This window comes from Gavia stellata, chromosome 2, assembly GCF_030936135.1.
Source record: "Gavia stellata isolate bGavSte3 chromosome 2, bGavSte3.hap2, whole genome shotgun sequence".
Taxonomy (NCBI): Eukaryota; Metazoa; Chordata; class Aves; order Gaviiformes; family Gaviidae; genus Gavia; species Gavia stellata.
The window spans coordinates 65,822,049-65,846,848 of NC_082595.1; the positions used below are offsets into that span (position 1 = coordinate 65,822,049).

Here is a 24,800-nt window from a genome sequence, read left to right on the forward strand (position 1 = left end):
AGAATTTACAGAAAAGAGAACTTCACTAAAAGTGGCACCTGTGAATCAATAGAACATGAGAGCCTTGAAGTTTTGTTTCATCCTTTGCGCTTAAGTGAGCACACTGATATCTGGGTCCTGCAGCCAATACATCTCTGTTGGAAGGCCGTTTATTTTATTCATATACTTTTATTTTTTGACATGGCAGGTATAACTTGTTTGTATCACAATAGCTGCCAGCTTTCTATTGTGGATATATAAATATACACTGTGCAGATATATTGCACACAAAGTTATTGCAGCTTCGTATAATGGGCAGTTCTGTAAGACTTAGTTCGGCAATGAAATATTAGTAGCTTTATCTACTTGGTATGTTGACCCCAAAATGCATGGTTTAATTTCATTGATATCCTGAGAGTTGTATTTTACCCCCATGTAGAGTGAAGAGTCTCTATATAGTTGGAGGAGTGCACATTTCTTTTTTTAACAATTTTTAAGTTATCAATTAAATATTAAAGATCTGAGCCTCAAACCTTTTCCAGCTTTTTTCAGGGCATCTTGATAGTACATCAGTGTGGAAAGATCAGGGATACAAACGGTTATATGATGTAGTAGGAAAAGTCATAGTTTGATCACAGCAAGGGAGAAGTAAGTCAAAAAACAAGTAAAAGTGAAGAGAGACATCTAACAGATTCACCTCACCACGTTTTGCCACTGAGATATTATTGATGTTAATAGCACAATTTATTTTCTTGTAAAAACTTCACAGAAGAATGGATAATACGTGTTTTACCTTTTTCTCAAACTGGTTTTTACCTCACCATTGTCAGATATCATAGGAACATCACTGCTATACAGCTAAAGCCCCCTCTTAATCAAATTCTGTAAGTTTTCCACAGCTCAACAATCATAGAGAAACAGTAGAGAAATTACTAGCTCTCCTTTCTTATATGTGCCATACCTCTCAAACACCACTTTCTATGTTGTATTTCTTAAGAGTTAGAAGAAATATATGCAAACTTTTAGGATTACTTACACCTACAATTTTTCATTTTCAAAATGTCAAAGGTGTTGCTTTGCATGTGTCTCCACACACAGAGTTTGTCTGGCATATACAGGATAGTCCTGAGTTGCCACATAACTGCAGGTCATCTGAAAGGTGCGTGCTCAGTAGATCTGCTCATATGGAATGGGTTTGACATATGCACTTGTCAGCCATTTATATACTCCAAGTTCAACATAGAAGCAACTGGCAATTCAGTAGAAAATCTGCCCAAGCCAGATGGAAAGTAGCTTGCTGTGTAACACACTGAAGAGAAACAGGAATTTGGAAAAGAAATAAGAACCTGAAACCACTCCAGAAATGTGAAGATTTGCTTTTTTCCAAGCGATGATTTCTAATGTTTCTTCCAATTGGAGAGCAAAAAGTAAAAAAAAGTGAAAAGTAGCTTTGCAGACCATTAAGGCCTTAATATAGAGTACGTAGAAGCTAAATTTCTAACCTTTCATGTGGTTCACTTCATATTAACAAAGATGTTAATAAATACTCATTATGGAAAATAACATTTGTTCACATAATATTACTGAGTTTTACACTATGTTGACCATAGTAAAGTCATATTAACTGTGTTTCAGTAGGGCATGAAATGTATATTGCTGGATAGACCAGGTTTTCTTGAAAAAAAGTTACAATTTATGTTTGATAAGAAGACCATAAGCATGTGGAAGTATCATAAACATTTAGGAATCCTTTGCAATTGTAAATTTATCCCAACTGGGATTTATTCAAGAGCAAACAAATTTTAAATACCTTTATCATGCATGATGAAGAATGGGACATTTAAAACTACTGGAGGTGATAAGGAATACTTAAGAGGGTCTATGACTAAAAGCACAAGTTATTCCGCATACTCAAAGGGTTTGTTCTCTCTCTCCACCCTACCCCCCTTCATTCCTTTGCTTTCTGTGTCTTTTCTCTCTTTCTCTTTCTTCCTCCCTCCCTCCTTTCCTTCCTCCCTCCCTTGAATATCAACCTTGGATGGTGAGGTGTATGCCCACACAAAGCCGAATTCCGACCACTAAAAGAAATATATTCCTGATAGATATCTGTACATGATACATATTAGAATCATAGAATCATGTAATTGTTTAGGTCCAACCGTTAACCTAACACTGCTAAGTCCACCACTAAACGATGTCCCTAAACGCCTCATCCACATGTCTTTTAAAAACCTCCAGGGATGGTGACTCAACCACCCCCCTGGACAACATGTTCCAATGCTTGACAACCCTTTTAGTAAAGAAATTTTTCCTAATATCCAGTCTAAACCTCCCCTGGTGCAACTTGAGGACATTTCCTCTTGTCCTATCACTTCTCACTTGGGAGAAGAGACCAGCACCCACCTCTCTACAATGTCTTTCAGGTAGTTTTAGACAGCGATAAGGTCTCCCCTGAACCTCCTCTTCTCCAAGCTAAATAACCCCAGCTGTCTCAACCGCTCCTCATAAGGCTTGTTCTCCAGAGCCTTTTCCAGCTTTGTCACCCTTCTCTGGACATGCTCCAGCACCTCAGTGTCTTTCTTGTAGTGAGGAGCCCAAAACTGAACACAGTATTCGAGGTGCGGCCTCACCAGTGCCGAGTACAGGGGGACAATCACTTCCCTAGTCCTGCTGGCCACACTGTTTATATATTCATATATTTATTATTAGAAATAAACTATACAGCATACTTCAAGTTTTATGCATGTTAACAAAAGTTTTCCTATCTACCAGATTCACTGATGAAGAATACAGGACTGGCAAAGTAGTGCCTCCTAATAGGACATGCCAGAATAAAGCCAATACAAACCCCTGGCATGTGGCACTTCATACTGGGAGGAAAAAAATGCAAATGTGCTCTAGCAAAAGAAGTGTTACACTCTTGGTAAATAAAGTTGCAAAGATGGAAAATAAAACAAAACAAACACACCCCCAGTTACAAATAAGTTCTCCCTTATCTGCTCCAAAGTATCAGTTGCTGTCAAACTTCTCATCCCAGGCCTGTTCTCCTCTTCTCTCTTCATTATAAATAAAGTTTTTCTAGCCTAGCACCAGAAGTGGCTGACTGAAAATGAATTCAAGTATATACAAGACTGTTACCTTAATTTATAAACATGTATCATGAAAATCATTCATTGTATGTATAACTTATCAAATTCACTATCTCTAGTTTATTTTTCAGTGCTGCAGGTGTCATATGTGACATATTAAATAAAGCTAACAGCAAAGATACCATACAGAATACTACCTTGCACCTATTCCAAACTTCAGTGTATTTTGTTGATTTTAAAGGTGTACACTGACCCTACTTTTTGCCAAAAGTACATAATTTCCAATTTCCTTCATGAAGCCTACATTTTAGCAATCTAAACTTTGTTTACTTCACTAATGCATTTAGAAGGATTAAAATAATCATGTAAACTCAGATTTTGCTTCTTCAGTGTGCTTGGAAGGAGTTGATGCCTATCTGCTGTTTTTTTCTCCTTATCTTGTGCAACTGTCTTTCTCTGAATTTAAAACTTTCACATTGTGAGCAGAGAGCTTTTGCTATAGTACTCTAAGCTGGTGCTATATTTGGGTGGTTGCATTTTTCCAAGTGATTATCCTACCATAAACTACTCTGATAGCATATTTTGACTGATAGCATATTTTTCTGTTAGGAAAGCTTGTAGCTCTTCTGCTTGTAGCTAACAGACTCAGGCAAATTACGTTCTCACTGTTATTCTATTAGCCTTCAAAAGGAACAAGATTTGTTGCACCTACTTCCTTTGATGCTGTTCTCCAAAAGTAACCATATCCATTCTACTGTATTCAACATAAGGCCTGTAACAACTGTATTCTACAAATTTAATCTTACGTGCAAATACTTCTGCAACTTCCAGCCACTATTCCAAGAGATAAACTGGATAGTTCTGTAAATTTGGGGAGATGACATCTATATCTTTCAGATAATGTGCCTCTAATAGAAATAGTTCTGTATTGTTCTGCTCAGAGATGTGTTGCTTCCCAGACAGTCACAAGCAGTAACTTGTGGTTTACTTGTGAAACCATTACACTGTAGTTTTCCAAGCATGTGACAAGTTTCTTTTAGGATTATTGACTCTGGAAAGATATTACTTAATTGCATGTCTATAAACTTCTTCCATGATCATTAAATAATGATGAAATCTACTTCTGTAGATTCAACCATGTCATAAGTTCTTTTAAAGACTTCGGAATTATTTTTCCTGTAGAAATGAGATTAGCTATAATGCATCAGTTTATTTTGTATTATCCACTGCTTTGTAAGATTTTTTAGCTTCAATAAAGCAACATATTTAACAAAAACTATTCTGACAGGCACTATGGATATGCTTCTTCATATGGTTTCCTTTCAAATGTATGGGTGAACTATGCATTATTTCACCAGAGGCTATCCAATCTCTTTCCCCTGAGACTGTGCAGTTAATACACAGGATACAAAATTTTTATAAATGTTATTTCTCCGGATAGCATTTTATAGATACTGCCCAAACACAGGATTAATCTCTAATTCTTAGGTGTTCTGGGAAAGCTCCAGATGCTGTTTTATTGTTCCTTCATAGCTTTTGTGAAAACATTACTTTACATCTCACTTTAGGTTCTATTTCCTTTTATGAAGGCCTCATCCATTTTTCAGATCTTACTTCAACTTTTTTTGCCAAGTTTTGCCAAGTTTTACCTCCTTTGGTGATCTCTGTTTCCTGCAGGTATGTCCTTGATTTGTTTCGTCTTGGTTCAAGACAATTGCCAGTTCACAGATCCCCTTGTACAACACTATAATTTCACTTGACACATAATTTGTTATTACTTGGAATCTTGCAGATGAATAAGAGCTGAATAATGTATTTGATATGATTCGAAGTTAATGAAGAAATAGTGCATGCATAGTGCCTGTTGTCCCCAAAAAAGGGAGGGCTTTATCATTGCTTTTCATCTGTTTTCTCTTGTGTTTATGCTGCTTCTTTGATTTACACATGATCAAAATCACTTACAAAGTAGCCTGGTCTCTCTGATTTTTATCACTTAGGCACTTCCATGGGCACTTCAACGTCTGGGGCATGCTTCAGATGCTTTACAAATGTGCACACAGCTTATTCAAGGATTTTAAACTATCACTAAGATTCAATTTTGCCCACACTAAACCTAAATGGAAGGTGGTTTTCACCCTCAAAATAACAAAAGGTTTATATATCAGAAAACATGCGATGCCAAAAAGAGAAGCGGGACTGAAGTCCACTCACTTCTGGTACTTTCATGTCTATATTCAGCAATATAAGAAGCCACAATAGAACAGGGTGAAAAAATGGTATATGGATTAAAACTAGATTCCTAACAACTAACTGTTCAAAGACAGAATGAACAGAATCATAGTTTCCGGGGGAGATGTCCATTTTATAGCAAATTACTGAAGTAATGAAAATTACAAAGATGGTATTAAAGTTGCAGTAATTATCTACAACATATCGGGAAACCTATATTTGATAATACTAGATACCTCTTTATGCAAGATATTCCAGTAAAGTTTATTTCTTAACCTTTCTTACCATCTGCTTGATTTAAAGTACTAGACACAACTTTCCCCACACAATGGTTTAGTGTATACTATTAACACAGATAAAATCAGTACCAAATGTAAGACTTATTTGAGAAAAACATGAAACATATTCACATCAATCACAAAATGATAAATTCTTCTTAAAAATAAAGTTAGAATAAATATAGTCCTTGCAAAGAAGTCAGCAGAATGATCTTACAATATTAAGTAGGATCATGGTGCACAGATCCTTTGTGTCACACCATTTTCTATTCCCATCTATTCTGAAATCTAAAGCCAGATCCTCAGCTCATGTCCTTCAAAAATCACTGAAGTCAACGGGAATTCAGCACCCCAGTGCTTGCTGAATCCCATCCTGTGGATTCTAGCAAACTAATGTCTGCAGCTGGCTTCTAATCTTGCAACCAAAGTTTTGTACCTAGTCAAGAACACCTGACCTGGAAAATATTTACAGGATTGAAATTGCTCTGCAAAACCATATTCCACAAGGTTAATTCAGTATTTCTTTTTTTTTGTGGGTTATACACAGTATGTTATGGAATCTTTCCTCCTCTTTTAAGAATCTCGGTGATTAGCCCTCTCAATATAGAAGCATTATCTCTGTTTGCTAATGTAAGTCTTGTACTACTAGCACCTCATTCTCTAAAGAGAGACATCAACATTTTCAAACATTTTTTTTATAAAACAAAGTGCTGTGAAAAGTACTTTTTGTTGTTGTTGTTGAACATATGGAAGACACCATGTAAAAGAAACATATCATATGAACATGTCCATTTTTTTAAAAAGTAACCATTTTTTTCTGTTTAGAAAATTCAATAAAACCCATAAATGTTGATAAAACATGTAATATTTTCCCCAGGTGGGAAAAAGAGAACAAGAAAAAATGTTAGCAACATAGAGAAAACAACAGTGTATTGAAGCTTTTTCTATGCTACTGCAACAACTAAGATTAATGAACAGAGAACAAATGGTTGACATATCACCTACCCATGGGAGTTCCAACGCCGTAACCTTTTGAGTCTATCAGGCCTCCAATCTGTGTTAGGTTACAGTTCCGTTGTGTGACAAACTCAATGGTTGTCGACTCCATTAAAAATGCATAATCAGAGGTAAGCACACGCTGAATACCTTCCTCATTACTTTTGACAAGCACTGACTGCCTCCTGCTGCTCATGAAGGCCCACATCTTGTCGTAAGTGGAGATTTTGGATTTCTGAAAGACAAATATATGCAACATGAATAATAATAATACGCTTATAAGGGTAAAGCAAATTCTCAGTTTGCACATTGCTCTCCTATCGTATTTTCCTATGTGTCAGGTTTTACCAAGGCATTCTTCTAAGGGTGCCTGTACCTTTCATCTCATCTGTACCTCTCATCTTGCCTACATAAAACAAAACAGTTGGACACATTCTCCAGAAAATGCACAGTATCTGTTGTTTATCTGTTTTTTATTGTTTATATGATTTTATATAGGATGAAGGGCTACAAGTATTTGAAGTCAGTGGAAAACTATTAAGTATTTCACTATAGCCAAGTTCATCAACAATGTTGGTGTGTTATAGGAGAATCTGTGGATTCTGGCACACTTGAAATTTTCACTCTTATTTCAATCACTTAGCTACTCCTGAGCAATTCTGAAAACCTAATGCACAGTGTAGCAACCTGAAGTAATCAAAGCACTTACAGATGGCAGTATATGGTGAAAACAGTTGTGAGGGAGAGGGCAGCAAATATTTTATCCATGGTACACTGCAAAAATACTTGGAGAAAGATTTTAGGTAAGATATAGTATCACATCCTAGTCACACTAATACTAGCCTGCCATTCAGAAATTGACCACTAAAAGTCCTAAAAATGAGTATGTGTTTTCTGCTTTAATATTCCCAGAATGCAAAGAACTGTTGTGATGGGAAGAGAGAGACAGTAGTTTGGGACAAAGAAGATGGTAGTTTGGCACAAAGCGATGCTGTGCAACTATACAGGAGTCACTTCCTTTCTTTCACCTCAGCTTCTTTAAAAAAGATACTACTTTTCCTCATGTTTGTAAAACACAGTGCTTAAGAGATCATAAACACTGAATAAACTGAAGGTATTAGAAGTACTGAACATTTTATATTACATTTGCCCCATCTGTTTAATAAAGTTTCAAACTCAAGATGTATCAGAAAATGTTCAGTAATGTTAAATCTTGTCTAGTGAATAAAATGTAGAAATACAACATGAGAACTAGTGTAATCAGACTTTTTAGGAGTCTTTCAGCTTTTAATGTCAGCCTTAAACATAACTCTGCCGTCAGTTCTGGTGGAGATACTAAACAAAGATTGACACTACAAACCTTTCTGAAGTTCAGCTGATTGGCAGCCATAAATTCTGCCCCAGAGGAGAATTTGTAGTGTATGTGGAATAAAAAGAACATTTATTTAGAAAAAAGATTACTTTGTCCCCTTGCTGAGCTACAATCCAAGAATTATTTCACTCTGCCTGGGGACTTAGCAAATCAAGCATTTGAACTAACTCTAGTGTCAATGCTAACAAAACTGAAGACTTGAACAGATTGTTACTGTACTGAACATAGTCTGTGGCTGATCGCAAAAGATTTTAGTAACAATGAGAGGGGAAATAATTTTTCTTCGGAATATACTGTGAATGCATAGAATAGAGAAGACCAAACAGATATGGTGTCTCCTCATAGGGTTTCTTTTGAAGATCAAATAATTCTTGCAGGCATTTAATATTGCACTTTAGTATAACATACTTTAAGCAATGCACATCAGCTCTGTAGGAATCTAAATTACTATGTAATACGGAAAGGATGGAAAATTAATGCTTTTCAGTATTTGTAAAATTTTACCAAGAACCTGTATTTAATTCTTCTGACATACAATCTTTACCCTGCTACACAAAACAAACATTTTAGCCACTATGAATAATCTGAGCAATATAAAAAATTGGCAGAGAAACCCATTTTAGTAAACTGTTAGATACACATTGCTGACGCATGTTGAGGAAAAAAAAAGAAAAAGCCAAATGAGCTATAATAGAAAATAAAGCAAGAACGAACTGTAATAAATATGCATTTCTACATTTCAGTTGAAAAAAAAAAAATTCCATGATGAAAACATGTTATCAAGGGGAATGGTTGCTCTCTACCAAAACATTAGAGCATGTGAAAAAATACAATACCCTTTAAAGGACAGAGTGCTCCTACTGCAATGACTGATTTAATCAGCTAGGATGAAGCCATAGCTACTATTGAAAAAGAAGGAACAAAGGTCACAAATAAAATCAGAGAAAGCTCCTGCATAGGATAGCTCGCTTACTGGAATAATTAAAACCAAAAAATGTAAAAACGTCTACATATGATTAGTGAGATTGTAGAAGATAGCACAAAGCCTAGAACGTCAGTGCATATGGTTCATGACTGTGAAGCTAGCAAGGGTGATAGAAAGTGCACGGTGATCTCTCAGTTTTCTCATATAGGCAGAACGCTACAATGTATTTGCACTGCTTTCTTCCACCCCTAAAAGCTAAAAGTCAGAACTGAAATGATGCCAAGAAAAACAGCCCATCTACTTTCACCCCTAAATTCTACCTAGCGTTTAGAAATTCTTATCAAAAAAAGTGTATAGTACATGTTATGGGATTTGTTTTATGCAGAACAGAGAATGTTTTATCTGAAAATAAAAAAACATTTGATTCAGGAAAATACAACCACAAATGGTTTTTCTCTGTGTTTGGCAAACTATTCAGCAGACTCACCTGACTAAAATCAAGAAGCCAGAACAATCAAAAGCATCAGGATTCCATTTGACATTGAACTAAAGAGAATGACAACTCCAATATGTACATATTGCTTCTTGTGGTTATGACTGTGTCATTCATATGGATAGAAGCAGATGCTGCAATTTACATTATGTTTCCATATTCTTTCACTGTGTGCAAATCAATCTGGTTAATCAACTTATATACTCCATCAATTAAGTATACTATTTTTTCTGGGTTAGTTCACCATATTGTTTCATCTAACTGAAAATCACTGTGGAAATCCAACCTAACTTGAAATCAACTGGAAATGATGTCTGTATAAGATAACTTGTGGTGACATGATTTATCATGCTTGTGTTCCCTCAGTAATGCTGAAGACAATGCAGAGTAGTAAGAAAGCCGCCTACGTTTTGCAACTTTTGAATTTCACTGGAATAAAAAAAGAGAACTAACTAACAGGAAAGATGGAAAAGAAAAGGTTAAGCAAATCAAGAAACTCACCTACATGGTGCATAAAATGGTAGCTCTCACAATGACATTCAGAGGATAGTCAGTGACATACTCAGCGTTCATAAATTAAAGATCATTGGAAGATAACTGTGCATGTCAAGGATCACAAAAGGAAGCATGGCAAAGGCTCTAAGTTAGTCTAATGATATGTACAAATGTGAGGCTGGAAACAGAAAGAATCATCGTTAGTAATTTATTACTTACTGCTCTATCCTGAAGCACTCGCTAGGAAAGACAAATATCTGAGCAGTCAGACTCTGGACCACAAGGTTAGAAAAATATCAGGATGTTGAATGAATGCCAGAATAAACAAGGATCAAAGGACAGGGAAGCAGACCTCATAATACAAGACAAGATTGGATAAATGCACAGCAAAAGTGTGCCAGCCAAATTCTGACATTTTTCTACAAAGGCAAAATTACAGATCCGTTAATGGAGATTTTTATTTAATGATAGCATCCAAATTCTTTCCTGGCTTCTAAAAGCATTTGATTGTCACAGACAATGCCTCAGCTTTGCTTTCACCTATGCAATATTTAAAATCAAAAGAGGCTGTAGTAACAAAAGAAAAATTAAAGGTGATTAAGATTAAATTCTGAGAAAAAAATAAGTTAAAAAAAGTCAGAAGCCCAGTTCTTAAATATTTTATAAAAGCACTCTCCACCACATAAGAATTAAACCATGACAATCTTTATGTAAAAAAAAACAAACCACAGACTCCCAATCCTACTACACTATTTTCCATCTATGACACTGCCTATAACAGCTATGTAACTTTTGTTTTCCTGAGCACTGCATTCTTAGTGGGCACAGGCCACTTTTCTTAAAGTTGCTTGGTTCATGAATTTTTTTAAGGCCAAAGAAACAATTATGCAAATTTATTCTGACCTTCTGTAATACACAGACTATGAAAAGTCACTTCTGAATTACTTCACCAAGCTCATCACTTATGTGTTTGCACTGACAAAAAGAGTGACATATGAAAAGTGCAGTCATAAAGACCCATCTATATGAGCCTTAGTAAGGTTCCCAATACAGTGTCTTATGACATCCTTGATGACAAGGTGGTAGGATATGGACTAGACAGATGGAACACCTACAGGTGGAGAACTGGCTGAGATGTTGATCTTGAAAGGTGGTAGTTAATAGCTCAGGGCCAGATTGGCATCTTGTCATGAGTGGAGTGCTTCAGGGGTCAGTCCTAGACCTGATACTATTCAATATCTTTATAAACAGTTTGGAAAATGGTATTGAAAGCACCTTCACCAAGTTGGTGGATGACACCAAACAGGGAGGAGAGGTAGATACACTGGAAGAAAGAGCTACCATGCAGAGAGACCTCAGGAGGCTTGAAAATTAGTATAAAAGGAATTGCATGAGGTTTAACAAAAATAAATGCAAAGCCTATCCTGGGAGAAAGTAATCACAAGCATCAGTACTGGCTGGGAACTCAGTGGCAGAAGTGTATCTTGGCTGAAAAGGACTTATGGATCCATAAGGACAGCAAGCTGCACATAAGTAAGTAGCCCATCCTTGCAGCAGGAAAGCAAACTGCAGCATGTGTCAGCAAGACTATAGCCAACAGAACAAGGGATGTGATTAATCTACAATACTTGGCACTTGTCAAGCCACACAAGGAATACTGTGTCCAGTCTTGGTCCTCCAAGTTCAAGAGAGATGTTAAGGTGATCAGAGGGTTGGAGAACTTAACTTACAAAGAATGATATATGGAGATGGGGTTGTTCAACCTGGAGAATGGAAGGCTTACACAGAATCTAATCACGTTCTTCCATTATCTAAAGAGAAGGTTAGAGAGAAGTTTAAGGTAGTCTCTCATTAGGATGCATGGTGACAGGATAAGAGGCAATGGCCCAAGCTACTGAAGGGAAATTCTGTGTGGATATAAGAAAAAAATTCTTCATCATGAGAACAACTAAGCATTGGAACAGGTAGCCCACACAAGTAGTGGAATCAGCTCAGTGGAAATATTAGAGACAGCTTAACACAGGCCTGAATAAGCTAATCTAAGGACTTGCTTTCAAATAGGAAAGCAGACCTCCTCCATCCAGAGAAAGGAAACTCTAGAGGTCCCTTCCAACTCTGAGTTTTCATTGATTTCTATGATTCTTTACCAGTATGAAGTTATGTACAGTAATAAGTGTTTCTAGAGACTCTTCAAATTTTGACATTGAGCAATTTCAAGAAAACAAAACAAAACATATGATTTCCTGTTTGGGAAAAAAAACCAAATGAACAAACAAAACAAACCCCCAAAATATTGTGAACTTATGTAATTTATACATCAAGCCAAAGGCAAGCCCATTATTAGCCAGGGAAATGTGTGTTTTCCTGGGTTTTTCGCCCTTCAGTCCTTTGAAACTCAAGTAGACTCATCCCAATTGTTTCATACATGGCCCCTTGGAAATCCTGAATACCAGTATGGAAATCCAAGCTGAACTGTCCATATAATAAATTTATTTTATTCATTCCTTATTCATTTTGGTAAGTTTGATGTTTTGTTTTGACACATGCCCTAAGTCTACATAGCTGTGAAATAAGCTAGAAAATGCATTTCTGATGTTCTTAGTAACGGCAAAAGCACTAACATATCTCAAGAATTTTTTCTAAACATAAGAAGGCTAGATGTCAGATTTAGGTGAAGCAAACATTGTAGATGATCCTTTTATGGCTACAACTGTTCTTACACATACTGTCTCCAGTATTTTAGGCCACAGAGGATTAGTACCATTAATAAATAAAGTTAATTAATTGAATACATTTCAAATCATAGTATGACAAGCTTAAAGCTGAAAGAACAAACTAACAGCCCAAGGTAAAGAACGTTTTAGGAATTCTGTAATTGTCCTCAAGCATTATAAATACAGGGAAATTCAAAGATAAGGCTATCTGAAAGAATTTGAACACTTGCCTGATCGCTTTCCTGAACTGTCACCAAATGGAAATTTGTAAAGGCTGATTGCTACTGTTGAAATATCTATCAATGACTGATGATGCCTTTGTTCTGTTGTGCATTTTTTGTACTTCTTGTTTCTGTGATTTATACCTGTGTACACTGATCCACCTCTCCCACTTCTTAATATGAATCTGAATTCTTTGGAATAAGTGCTGTTTTCTCCAAACTGCTCAATGTTTCTAAAATGGACAGTGATGGGTTCCTGAACCATTACTGGGACTTCTGAGCTAAACAGCAATATATGCAAATAATGATAAATATGAGAATCAGCTACAGGAATCAGAATGGAAGATATCAGATTTTATTAATTTTTTAGCTTTACACAATATCACTACATGTCCTGTTTCCAGATTATTTTTTTAAATAATCCATTTAAATTTGTTTTAATGACTGAAATAATTTCTAGTTTCCAGTAAGCCTTAGCTAATTGTACACTCCAAAAGTAAGTGCTGTTTTCTAAGGCAGCAGAAGCAGTCCATTTACTGATTTTGACATAGCTGAGCACATTATGTGTAAAACACAATTTGGTCTTAATTGCATATCTGCACCTGATGCCTCCATAATATAATATGATGCCATAGACATTTCAAACTTTGCATTCACATATGTGTAATGCATAGTTTTGAATCATTGCTGTAGGCTAAGCCATAGCTGTTACAGAGCATCGTGCTAATGACTAGCACCTTAAGTATACTGAAAATTTTATACATTCCCCCACCTGTGCTGGACAGCAGACCAGACTTAAATCAGCTTAGCTGTTCTCTATCACTCAATAGACAGACTGTGTTAATTCAAGTGAACTTCTGAGTATCATCTGATTTTCTGACCAGATTACCACCTAGTTATAAAAATTACCTTTGTAGCACTGTATTTTCTTTATTGTCTCCTAGAACTATGAGACTGGCTTTTTCTCAGTTGTCAAACAAAACTGAAAAAGACACTCTCCTTTTTATCAGACTCATCTCATTGACTCTGACCTCAGGGCATTTATTTTCTTTTTTTCCCCCCTTTTTTTTTTCTTTTTTCCCCCTATTTGTTCGGAAGTGCTGAGGCTTGAAAACCCCTAAGTGAACCAGCCGATTTAGATTTTGGTGTGTCAGCATAAAAACAATAAAACCAATGCATACAAGCGTTCTCTCCTCCATAACGACAGTTTTCATGGTCCATAGAGCACAAATGAAAAAAGGTAGGAAAGGTGTTCCTGCCAAGAATAGAGCTGCAAAGAATGAAAAATGCAGTGCTCAGAGAAAGACATTTTTACTCTTGCCCCAATTGTGCTGATTTTTGTTCAAAAAATGAAAGATTTTGAGCAAACATTAAATATTTAAAGTAATTTATGGTTTAAAAAACCCAAACCTTAATGCTATTGAAATAAGTTTTCACTACCAGCTTTGACCTGGAAATAAGTAAGGATTTTATAGTTCCAAAATCACTAATGGATTTCAGAAAACTTCCTTGCCTTTTATACCAGAACGATTTATAGTCCTCTACTGAATTATAACTAATCTCAGAATGGGTTTTTTTTTGTAAAATACTGTGGAAGATGACAAGTGTGATATTTCCCACACTTTTGTAGATTTCTTCCTTTTTAAGTAGGAATAAGACATTAAGCAAATATAATCTGTTTTTAAAGCAGATTCTATATTCTGCATGTTCTGTAAAGAAAAATCCACTTCTGCTTGCTCTGCCTCTTCTCAGATACAAACTGCAGTACAAAACTCCACACTTCATTTACACTGTATCTGGAAGCAACCTCCTTTTCCGAAAGCAGTGAGTGCATAGTTTCATCACTGAACTGAGCATAAAGTTCAGAAATACTACTTTAAATATTTACCTCTAATAGTGTAAGAATTTGTCACAATGCCATGATTTTAGCAATTGTATTCTCACAGCATCTACACTGTCATGGAAGATGTTTATGCAATGTTCAAAGCAAAATTAATACGCACTATGCCCAAAACACTCTGTTGCTGTTGTGATTTGAAAGAAACTCATCAGGCAGCATTAAAAATCAAACTCATAGCATTCAAGATCCTTTGAATGAGGAGAAGGGAAAGAAAGCCTACTAACTATTATTTGCTGATTTGTTGCCCAAAACATTTAGGAGTAAATATTGTTTATAACAATAATAATTATTGTTTATAATAATATTTCAAAAACTTAACCATTAAAAAACTTAACCATTGTCGCTTTTTTTCTTTTGGCACCTGTCAAGCAGGAGCATTAGCCTTAGTCATTGCCTGTAATGACAGTTATCAAAATCAGTCTAGTGGCACAGACAGATTGGTGGGTGTTTTCCCCCAATAAATTTCACCATGAGTTCTGTGGCCAGACCTGACAAACTCTGAACATCCAAAATAGCCAATAATTTCAAGTATTTCTTTAAAAAATAGCTCATGTAAAATATTTGCCAGCTATAGATTAGCATAAGTCACCACTGAGGTATTCTGCAGTGGGATTTGGATTTAGCATTCAGTACTTTTTTATTATAGTAAGTAAATTGCCAACAACACTGGACCATATGTGCTAGCTAAGAACAGCTGAGTCTTTCTCTGTACTCGTCTGACCTTGGTCACTAGAAAATTGGAGTTAATTCAGGCAAACAGGATGGATGCCATATGTGGTTCATATCAAAGGTGTAGAAGAGTGGTAGGATACTGATCAGAAGAACTGTTTGTTAGCAAATCTGTCAGGTCTTGGAATAATTCTGGCGTTTTTATCTTGAAACACCTGTACTCTCCTAAACAACATATTTGAGAAGATAAGCAACATAACACTTAAGGAGCTGCTTTCCTCCAGCAATGGAGAGGTTAAAAAAAAAAGTTAAAAGATCTGGGAAGAAATGCTACGGTAAAAGACACAGGAACTTTGCAGCCAAACTGGTTGCTGAAGAATACATCATGAAGAATTAATCTACATGCATAGATGAGTTTACGTGTGTTAGATTAGCGATCTGCACAGAAAATATGAGCAATAGCAGAGTTATAAGATGCAGTTTTGAGTATTTTTTTAGCAGTGGTACATAGATTCCCTACCCAACTTTTCAGGAGATGGGGAAAATTGCAGTACTGACAAAATTGTATAACATGACAAAAGTTAGAGTAAGATACAATTTATGTATTTATTTGCATACTGCAGTTTGGACATCTGTAATAGGTGAGTATAGGCAGTGTAAAAGCAGCTGGTAACGTAGTTTAACAGAGAAAGGGATATAATATAGCTTCTGAAGACTGAGGAAGTGCTAGAAAGGCTCTGCTTTATTTATAATTTGGAACAGCCAGAACAGCAAGTGTATGACAGAACAGAAGGGAAAGGATTCTCCTTCCAGCATTGATAACTAGTGTATTCCATTTTTTTTCGGAGGGAAGTGCTCAAAATTAGTGGGAATAAAGTAATTAGGAATTTCCAAGGAAGGAAAAAGGAAGAAAAGTTCATCACCAGTTTACCAGTTTGACCATTCGGTGACTTCAATCAATCATGTTAGCCTTTTCTGTTAAATGATACATCAAAACTTAGCCAAAGACAATTCTAAGATTTCTCAGGCTAATTCTGTGCCAACTACTTATTTTATTATTGCTTATTACAATGGTCTTATTAGATAACTGAACTGTGCAGAACCATTCTTGAAAAAAAAAAAAGAAAAATATAATTTTGAGTAGCATTATTGTGTGTGTTTTTCTGAAACTACTGAATCCAAAATCCCAATGTTTTATATCTTTTTGCAGAGGAAAAGCAAAAGTAAAATCAATGAAAAATTCATGCACTATATTTCCACTACCCTATCTCAACCGCAGAAACTTATGCTGTTCAAAATCTACTTACAAAAACATACAGTTTGCAGTTTCAGTAAAACCTTGGCTACTATATCTTCTTTAGGAATAGGTTAGATTGAACTTTAAATTGCAAAAGTAAATTTAATTTGAGCACATTTGACATTGGCTGTAGGAACAGATACTTGTTTCTGTGACAACAGTGAGGTGGTCTATCAGGTCTGCACTGGCAAGTGTCCGTCACATGGTATGGCCTGAGCATTGCAGCTTGAAAATTATGGATGTTCTGTTCCTATTAGTTGCCCTGAATTCTTGGAAAGATCAAGGTGAAAAGTACTGTAACCTCTTCTTTCTTTGCATTTTCAGAATTTTCTCTGTGCACCTATGATGCAAACATAAGTCCAAGTGTAGACTTATTAAATGTCATCTTTAATGACAGAAATCAAAGTTAAAATGATACTAACATCAAGCCATATCACCCAGAACAAGGAAATAAGAAGCTAGGCTGATGTGATCTTCCCTCGATTCTCACCTGTTTGGTTTTTTTGCTACATGAGCAAATACGGCAGGTACATATCCCACCTGAGAGACAATGTGAAACTTCAGTGAGAAACTAAACACAGTGAATTCAGAGATCATTTAAGTCTCTCAGTAGTATATGGATCAAATTTCTACAATTCAAACTTCCATTACAAAGCTAGTACACTACTCTGATGTTTATTATTGACACTAATATTGTACAAATTAGAGAAGAGGAAGAGAAGGATAAAAGTGATAAGCACTTGCCTTACTTCCCCCAAAAGTTGAAAGTTCTTCAAAGCCTATTAAATATTTGAGATAAACAAAAAATTCTGATTTCTGTCTTACAGAAAATCTTGGTATTTCAGCAATTGCAGACACACGAAATTGCAACGAAAAATAGAATAAGAAACTGTGAAATCAATTTTCAAAAAAGCATTACATAATAATGTATTAGGAACAAAGGAGACAGAATGACAGGGAAAAAATAGGAGAGACCAAAATTTCATATTGATTTAACTTGGCAGAAAAATGAAGACAATAATAAAGATCAAAACCTAACCATGGAAAATTTTTATTTAGCAAAAAATTATTTTTTTATAGAGAATTCCTGAGGTGGCATAAAAATTCTCTGTGATACTCAGCAAAATACTCAGTGAGCTCCAGAAATGCCTTAATGATATTTAAGCTTTCTAACTAAAAATTTCAACTAATTCCAGCAATAGAAGATTGATATTATTGACTAAAATATTAATTTACATTTATGTATTAATAATTACACATGGTAAAAGCAATTACACTTTACTATCTATGAATTTTTGGGGCTGCACAGAATTTTATATCAATGATGCAATGCTTCAAACATAGCTTGAAATAATTACTCTGTGGACTGTGACATTTGAGTTCTGAAATACAGTCAAGAGGAGGAATAGACACTTGACATTGTATATGGACATGCTCTAATGGATCTCCATGTGCCATCATAGAAATCCTGTATGGGTTGGTATGTGATATCATAACTCCTAGAAAATTTATTATGTTAATGATTGCATGGTATTATCAGAACTGCCAAGGATTCTAGACATTTCCTCCATGGAACTGCTGGGTGTAGCTGTGCATCATACTGCAGATTCTGTGCTTCCCCTGTCAAGATATAAGTTGATCAATTGGACATTAGAAAGAAATTCTGTCATTTATCCAGTAAAAAGCTAAACGGAAACAAAATTTCTGATGAAGTTTGAGCATCCATTAAGCTAAATTTAGCTAAATTTATATCAATATCTTTGCTAACTTTCTTATCAAAACAAGCCAACCTTTTCTGGATGCTACCAAATTATTCTGCTGAGCAGTTTCAAATAATAACAACTGGGACTATAGTGTTTGACTTTATTCCCTATTTTCCTGTTCTAATTAAACTATTTGTGAAAAGTCAGAAAATTCCATTCTAGGGACTTATATGGAAACTATGAACAACTATTTTAGAAACCTTCAATGAATAATAACTAAATACGTGATAAGTTACTACAATAAAAGTTAATATCATTAGCTATGACTGACTTCACGTCCTGTTGTTCATATGTATCACATAGGACTGAAAACAATGGCAACAAAAATAAAGTGAAGGCAGGCACAGAAAATTAATACAATTTATTCTACATTTTTTACCACACTGCTTATCTTTCTCTAGTTTCCATGTAGTTTGACAAAAATAAACAGTTGCACTGATAGTGCTTGTGATTGTATTTTGGCACATGGTACTGATGCCACTGTCAATGCATTATTGTGGTTATATTGTTTCAGGTGATCCTTCACTACTCACAGATAGGATTGCAGAGGTCACCTATGAGTTTGAAAGCCATTGTTTTAGGAAATGTGTTGTACCAACACCGCAAACCTGATTTCTCTGCATATTCCAAGAAAAAAAGCAGCCAAAGCAGTGGCAGTACAAGCAGCTTCCAACATGACAAAGTGGATGAAACTTTTTGGAGAAGTAAGGGAATAGTTCCATCTCTATTTTGAATATTGGTCATTTGCTGAGGTTGCTTAAAATGGTGGCAATTAACATAATATATTTTTCTAATGAGGACCTGGGTCAGCAGTTGGACTGATGCACCACCAGTTCACTTTACAATAATCAGCTACAGATAGGTGATAAAATCATTATCTGTCAGCAATAAAATTAATAAAGAAAATTAATCTGCTTTAAGGTGCATACCTCCATAAACACCTTTTAACTTTAGTCATAAGACCCTAATCAACTATTATTGTTTCATCCTAGCAATAGTTAGCTTCAGTAGTGTGCATCAACACTATGCATTCAAAGTCATTTCTCAAATGGGGACAAGTACTATAATTTCATTAATTTGCATTTATATTCTTATAATTTGATTCTGGTTTATGTTTATCTGACAAAGTTGCACTGAACCTTCCAGGAAGGTGCCAATTTACTGAAGATCTCTGGGAAGTGTATATTCATGTTCATCATGACAGATGTGATAGCATCTGTCAAGTAGCACACTCTGTCCATTCAGATCATGGCAGCATTTGCTGTAATTCTAGGACTGGGGTTTTTTCTAGGAAATATATTCTATATCTAACTTTATCCTATGAGAATGGATTATAACCAGATATTGCAGTATCCCTGACAGTTTTTTTTTCCCTTTAAATCCAAAGAGCTAACTCTGAAATGATTAAGTCTAAAGAAACAGCAAACAAAAATAATTATATACAAGCCACAGTCCCATAATCATAGCATTTTCTTTGCATTATAATTAGTCTCCATTGAATTTCTCATTTTGAGTAAAATGCAAGAATAAAGAAAATCCCAGTAACTTGCTAATTTGCTCTTCTTACTCCAGGGTTGCATAATCATACAGCATGATTCTTCTAGTTTTGCCTGCTATTAACTATTACCCTAATGGGACTTGTATTTCTTTCACTATTAGGCTCAGAAAAAAGTTGAGCAACCTATAAGCCTGACCCTTAAAACAATTGTCTAGCTTGAGTTAAAGAGGTCTAAAAATTCTAAATGGCTCATCTTCCATTCCAGAAGGAACATTGCTGATGCTGAAGCTAGTAAGGGAAGGGAGAAGCAGCTCGTTATTAATTGTGTTGTTAATGCAATCAGTGCCCTCTTCATGAATTCTCTTTTGTAGATTTCTTCCAAGCAAGGCCCAATTAAGATACATTAATTCAAATGCACATAGAACATGCGAGTAAATTAAAACTCTGGAGGATAGTTCCTATTCTGTGAGAGGATGGCACATATACCATTGTCCCAATCACAGAATCACAGAATTGTTGAGATTGGAAGGAAACTCTGGAGATCACCTAGCCCAAAATCCTGCTCCAAGCAAAGTCTAGTAGAGCAGGTTGCCCAGGATATTGTCCAGGGTTGGAATATCTCCAAGGATAGAGACTCCACAGTCCCCCTGGGCAACCTGTTCCAGTGCTTCACCCTCACAATAAAAACACAGGTTTTTCTTATGTTTAAATGGAATTTCTCATATTTCAATTCATGCCCATTGTCTCTTCTTCTTTCACTGGGTACCACCAAGAAGAGTCTGGCTCCATCTTCTTTACACCCTCTCATCAAGTATTTACAAATATCAACCAATGCCCCATGCCCCCAACCTTTCTTCCAGGCTAAGCCAACCCAGATGTCTCAGCCCCTCTTATAATGACAGATACTCCAATCCTTTAATGTACTTTGTTGCCTTTTGTTAGACTTCCTCCAATACGACACTCTCTCTCTTGTACTGGGGAGCCCAGAACTGGAAGCAGCATTCAAATGTGTCTCACCAGTGCTTAATAGAGGGCAAAGATCACCTTCCTTGACATGCTGGCAATTTTCTGCCTAATGCCGTCCACCTGGTCAGCCTTCCAACCTGGACCAGTACATGGGGTTACGCCTTCTCAGGTGCAGGTTTTTGGCATTTTCCTTTGTTGACCTGCATGAAGATCCTGCCTGCCAATTTCACCAGCCTGTTGAGGTTCCTCTGAATGGCAGCACAACCATCTCGTCTATCAACTACTCCTCTCAGTTTTGTATCATCTGTAAACTTGCTGAGGGACCACTCTGTCCTACCATCCAGGTCATGAATGAATCTGTATGGGACCCAATATTGACCCTGGGGGCATACTGTGTGTGACTGATCTCCAGCCAGACTTCAAGCTGTTCATAACAACACTTTGAGCCTGGCAGTTCAACCAGTTTTCAGTCCACCTCACTCTCCACATATCTGGTCCATACTAGACTAGATAGACACCCTTCACCAAGGATATAGAAGAACAATTTCTTGTCCTTTCTTTGTATAGATCTCTCCTCTAAAGTCCAGTAAAGGCATTTAAAATAGCCTAGAGGAAAAGTCTGGGGTTTAGTCTGGAGAAGAGGAGGCCGAGGGGAGACCTTATCGCTCTTTACAATTACCTGAAAGGGAGTTGCAGAGAGGTGGGTGTTGGTCTCTTCTCCCATGTAACTAGTGATAGAACGAGAGGAAATGGCCTCAGGTTGCACCAGGGGAGGTTTAGAATGAATATTAGGAAAAATTTCTTTACTGAGAGACTGGCCAAACATTGGAACAGGCTGCCCAGGGAGCTGGTGGAGTCACCATCACTGGAGGTGTTCAAAAAACATGTAGACGTTGCACTTCAGGACATGGTTTAGTGGGCATGGTGGTGTTGGGTTGATAGTTGGACTTGATGATCCTACAGGTCTTTTCCAACCTTAATGATTCTGTGATTCTGTGATTCTGTCTCTTTATACTACTTATCACACTGCTTTTGAGATAAAGTGGATTTCTGTTACACTGAAAAGACATCTCATTTATATACCTATTTTGCCTACAACTTCAAGTACAAAAAGTAAACATTCATCTCCATTTATCTCTACCACTGCACTGTTTTGCTTGCTAGGTTTAATGACTTGGTTTAAGACTCTATTCTTTCTTATTTCATTTCCAACTTCTCTACTGTTTACAGATGTTAGATTGATAACATTTGGAGAAGACAAAACAGTATCCCTGCTGTCCCCAACATAGGAGTAAAAGTCAGTCATTGAAAAACTTTCTTTTTTACTATAGAAAAGTTAGTAAAATCAGTCTTAGGAAACTCAGTTTCTTTGTTCAAAACCAAGTTTTCATAATTCTGTTTGATCTTTCTCTAGAATTTTCCTTAGCTCTCTTCCTATTTATTAAAAAAAAAAAAAATTGTTTTATCTCGATATTCCAGTCTTGAGTGCTTGTCTTAAAAAGCTTTACTGAGAATTCACTGAAACTTGCCCACTGTGCCCTAGCAATCTGAATCTGATTTTGTGACCTTTATGTCTCACTTTAAAAATTCCAATCTGTTTTAAATTACTAGCTTAGTTGTTTTTTTTTTCTATTTGCCTGCACCAAAATACTCCTTGTTCACCTCAGCTGTTTTGATCCTCACTCACGTATAGTATGATTAATGCCTAAAGTAGAGATGTGTTAAGCATTTGCTTTGACCAGCTTATTTCTCCACTTTTTTTTTTATTTTCTTTGAGTCTTTTTTGATATGTATGAATTGACTTCACACTGGAAGCTGACAACGGGCTTATGGCAATCTTATTTTCTCCCCCTTTAAAACAGACTTTATCTAAGCAATACCAAATACCATAGCTGCAGTGCAGTACCTTTTCTTCCGGATTGCAGGGCAACCTATTTACTTGAAGTATCAAATGATGGAGAAGCTCATGTATAAATTTTCTTCTCTTTGTAATCAACCTTTTGACCGCCTTGAAGACAATGATTAAGCTATGTCTTAATGTCTATACAGCTTTCCTAGACCGATTTACAAATTATGTTAGTCTGCTTCTTTGATTTTATCATCCATTAATACAAATATGCAATGCTGAGAGAAATAAGAAAGCTAGCAAATCACACATCAATGGATATAAAATACACCAGCTCACTGAAAACATCTTATTTTTTTAAAACATTTTTAAAATATCCTGCAAGCTATAATTAATTTTTATTTAGTTCTCCCAGTTCTAATAATCACTCAGAAACTGATATTAAAGCTATTGTCCTTTTAATACTTGTGTCTAAATAGATTAATTTATACTTGGTTTTGAAGTCTCAGGACTTTCATTTTCTGAGAGAAAATTAATATTTCAGATATTTGCAGGAAATTTTGTCCCTTTAAAATTACCATCTAAAACAAATGGAAGACCTACATATTATATATTTCAAACATTAATTTTGTAGATATTGCAGCCATTATATAAAATTGGTATAGATATTGTTGTTTCAAAAAGGAAATGTCTATAGGTATTCTATATCTGTGAGGAGCTGTATGTGGAGGACAATATTATTTTCCAACTGCAAAATATCAAAAACTTACATCTAGGTCACAAATCCTTAACAGAGCTCCAGCCTGAGATGGCTAGTTTGGAAAGAGTGCAAACAATGGTCACAAATAAACATCAGTGAGAAATAAAAGATACATTTTTTGTGAACACTCCAACATAAATATTATGGACCCTCTGACATGATACTTGCACAGGCAAAAATTCTGCTAGTCTTTCTGGATCATGTTTAGGGTGCTTGATTGAATGGCATCAACTATATTTCTATTTTCTGCTAATTGTTTCAGTAATTCATTGACACACTTATTCAATAAAGAAAATCATTGGTATTAGCAAATCATGTCCAGCAGTCCATGCCTTCAATTCTTAACTTTATGGTGCAAATTGGCTAAAACTAAAAATAGCAAATTGGCCATTATAGTGGATTGATAAAACAGCTCTCATTCACTTATAGAATCATAGAATGGTTTGGATTGGAAGGGACCTTTCAAAGAACATCTAGTTCAACCCCCCCTGCCAGAGGCAGGGACATCTTTCACCAGATCAGGTTGCTCAAAACCCCATCCAACCTAACCTTGAACACTTCCAGTGATGGGGCATCCACAGCTTCTCTGCGAAACCTGTTCCACTGTATCACCACCCTCATTGTAAAAAATTTCTTCCTAGTGTCCAGTGGAAAAAGGCCCTGGTAAAATGTCTCTCTCTGTTTTTCTTATAAGCCCTCTTTAAGTATTGAAAGGCTGCAGTAAGTTCTCCCTGGAGACTTTTCTTCTCCAAGCTAAATAACCCCAACTCTCTCAGCCTTTCTTCAGAGGTGAGGTGTTTCAGCCCACTGATCATTTTTTTGGCCCTCCTCTGAACTCACACTAAAAGATCGATGTCTTTCGTGTACTGTGGCTGAAAAGGTATCACCAGAAACAAGACATAGTCAGGCACTCAGAAAATGAAACAAGCTGAAAGAAGGCTTAGAACTCCTGGAAAATAATTGTGTTTATGGAAACAAAAGTTTGTGACCATTCTTTACTCACTGATACCCTCTTCTAAGCAATATAAGAAATTATGTTATCTTGACAATCAGAGAAGAGACTACGCTGAAGTAGTAGTATCTATCTGCCTAGGTATGTCTAGATTTGGAAGAAGGCATTTTTTCTTAAAGAATCGGCTACCACATTTTCTCTGAAGCATCCTTAGTGTTCATAACCCCAAATGAAGAACACTTTCTAAATTATCAACTTGAAGCCTTCAGCCTGGATAGGACTCAACAGAATATTTTTTTTTCCTGAAAAGTTTTTGAATTATTAATGTTCTTAGAGAAAAATCAACCTCGTCAACTTT

The 24,800-nt window shown here is 35.9% G+C and overlaps 1 protein-coding gene across 1 annotated transcript in view; it reads right to left on the reverse strand.

The window, feature by feature from the left end:
* GRIK2 (glutamate ionotropic receptor kainate type subunit 2) overlaps positions 1-24,800 on the reverse strand; it is a 430,922-nt gene that overhangs the window by 26,257 nt on the left and 379,865 nt on the right. Inside the window, exon 14 of the mRNA XM_059835498.1 lies at positions 6,581-6,806. Within this exon, the coding sequence (XP_059691481.1) occupies positions 6,581-6,806 (226 nt within the window). The remainder of the gene's footprint in view (positions 1-6,580; positions 6,807-24,800) is intronic.